Here is a 2,921-nt window from a genome sequence, read left to right as displayed (position 1 = left end):
ACAATGCAGTAGCAGCACTCCTGTGTTATAGGTGAGGATAACAAGTAGGGCTGCAACCAACTAATCGATTGTCAACTATTCTCATTATGGATTAGTTGGTTTGGTCTACCAGCTCTCTTCACCATGCTGGGAGGAGGGCACAGCAAGCAGTGGGCGGATGCAATAGCCAGCCTGCTATTGGCTATTGCAATTTGAAATGTCCAATAGCAGGCTGGCTATTGCAGCCGCCCACTACCTGCTGTATTTACATTCAGCTGCTGTCCGGGATGTATGCAGTGGAGATGCCATGCAAATGAAGGATTAAAAGAAAGAGTTCCTTACATGCTTTCCCATCAGGGGGATCTGGTGAGTGTTTAAAGATTTGTTTCATCGCATGAAGGTGGGGCACGAGAAAGCATTGATATCTTTTGGACAGTTTCACTTAAGGCCCCATTCACATGTAGCGACTTCACGCGATATCGCGCGGAAAAAAAAATGCGTGATATCGCGGCGGAAATCGTGCGATAAGTCGCTACATGTGAATGGGGCCTAAATGAACTTTCAGAATTATTTCCTCTTGGTTATTTATTAAGTGATTAGAGAACAACTTGCTCTTTTATTTATATACATGCTTATCCAATTCACTTTCGTTTGGATCACTTATTTATTCACTATGCTATATACATTAGTATGGTAATGAGTTTGCAATGGTGCATGTGTCTTCGTTTGAGTTCTTAACAGAGATTTTACTCACACTGGTATATATGTCTGAGCTTTTTACACATAGATCACAGTAATTTGTGAACATTTTGATATACAAATTTTTTGTTTCATCTGAACATCGATTAATTATTGATAGACTTGTAGGGTTTGGTGAAAAGGGTTTAATGATAAGGGGAGATAGCGCGGTGTAACTTTTTTTTTTTGCTATTGTCTGCCAAAGGGTGTTTTTTCACTTCTTGGTTTTTCACTGCAGCTGTCGCTATTTTTGTAATTTTTAAGTGTGGAAAAGCCAACAGCGCGAATAATTTTGTTTATTATTTCATTGGCACCCCAAACACGCCTCCCACCCACAGTGTGATCGCCTGCACTGGAACACACGGTACCGCAATGCTGTGTGTTGTAGTGCAATTGCAAAAAATTGTGCATGCAGTTTTATTCTGAAGTAAACTTTGTAACGCTGCATTTGTGTATTTTATTTTAAGTAAAAGATGGTATGTAATTTTTCTTCATCCGATTAATCGGCCAACTAATCGATTATGAAAATAAACATTAGTTGCAGCCCCAATAACAAGGGCCCAGAGCTGAGGATAGCGACGGTTGTTCAGCAAACAACCAGATCGGTCATGCTGAGTTTACAAGCTGTTTAAGGTCTGCTAAGAATAGCAAGTATTGGTAAAGCATTTATTGTTGTAACCTATTGATCTGGTTTTACAGGCTTTCAAGCTGTATTCACAATCCATTTAATGCACCATGTGTGTAGGGCAGAGGTAACGGCAACAAGTTCATCCTTTTTACAAATAGAAGGTGAAACCATGGGTTTTGAACGAATTTGCTTCTAGTGCATTACCTGTATACTGATGCAGATAAATGGAGATAGAATGGGATTGATTTTCTTTTTTTTTTTTATCTCCCTCAAGCTTCATCCTTATTGCAGTGTAATGTGTAAGAAAGCTGGCCTGGGGGCGGTCATAAAAAGTCTGATGGCCAGGTCATCTCACCCAGGATTTCCGGTTTGGCTGTAGTGAATGACATCTTAGCAGAAGCCTGACGCAGGTTAAAAAAAAGAAGCATCCTGTATAATTATTGCTGGTTACTAAAGATAAAAGATGACTAAATATAAACTGATAATAGATCTAAATGATCAAAGCCACCACATTTTGTTCCAGTGTAGAAAGACCGGCAATTAAAGATAGTCCTATACATCATGGTAACAGCTTCACTGCGATCCATCACCTTAGAGTGCTGTCGTTTTCATCGTGCGCTTTGCTTTTAGTTTTTGTGAATGTCACTTTTAACAATCTGCTTCTTGGTTTTTCAGGTTCAGTTCCAGAAGTTGCAACAGTTGCGAATGGCACAATCCCGAGCTCAGTACTATGGTGGCTCTTTGCCAAATGTAAACCAGATTAGCAGCTGCCCGTCTGATTTCCAGGTAAGACATTCTTGCTGTGTGCACGGTTCACTGGCAGGAGTCTGAGCAATTGAACAGAACTTCCACCATGGTTGTGTGATTATTTCTGTATGACATGTTCATTAGGATCTCGGACGTGGGGCCATGTTGTCCTAGGGTTGTATCTCACAAGTTCAAGGCATGCACTTGTCTGTAAATTGGACCTATAGTCAAAACAGTTTTTTTGTTTTTTTTAACCACTTGCTGTCCGGACCATTTTCTTACTAATTTCCCACACATGATAAAATATACATTTTTGGCTAGAAAACAGCTTCAAACCCCCAAACAATGATATATGCTCTGAAAGCAGAGGCCCTGTAGAAAAAAAAAATGCTAGTGGAAATTTTTTATGTAGTACGGTATTTGCGCAAATGTTTATCAAACCAGTATTATTAGGAAAAAATAAACTAAATTAAAATGTAGTGCACAGAAACATTATAGCCAATTTTTTGGTAAAATATGAAAGACGGGATCACGTCAGATAAATGGATCCGAAACATGTCAAGCCTTAACATTGCGTTTGCCCGTGAAGATGCAAAAAACGTCAATACCCAAAATTTCCCATAGGGAACACTTTAAACGCTTTAAACGTGTGAGCAATAATTTTAGGCCCATAAATCACTGTTAACACTAAACTTACGAGTGGTAAAATTATTGCTCACACTCCGATGTTTGCGGCGATATGTAACGTGTAGTGCAATTGTTGTTTTTGCACGTAGGCGCACCTGTGTGTGTATGTGGAGAGCTTGTCAACTTTAACATTTTTATATAG

General features: G+C 39.4%; 1 protein-coding gene across 2 annotated transcripts in view; it reads left to right on the top strand.

Annotated features, from left to right (window-relative positions):
- CRTC3 (CREB regulated transcription coactivator 3) overlaps positions 1–2,921 on the top strand; it is a 104,177-nt gene that overhangs the window by 16,752 nt on the left and 84,504 nt on the right. For both annotated transcript variants that reach the window (XM_018566471.1, XM_018566470.1), the window contains exon 2: positions 2,021–2,131. In XM_018566471.1, the coding sequence (XP_018421973.1) occupies positions 2,021–2,131 (111 nt within the window). The remainder of the gene's footprint in view (positions 1–2,020; positions 2,132–2,921) is intronic.

This window comes from Nanorana parkeri, unplaced genomic scaffold (genome assembly GCF_000935625.1).
Source record: "Nanorana parkeri isolate BGI_ZX_2015 unplaced genomic scaffold, ASM93562v1 scaffold951, whole genome shotgun sequence".
Classification (NCBI taxonomy): domain Eukaryota; kingdom Metazoa; phylum Chordata; class Amphibia; order Anura; family Dicroglossidae; genus Nanorana; species Nanorana parkeri.
Note: the sequence above shows the minus strand (reverse complement) of the source record. Positions and strands in the feature narration are given on the sequence as shown.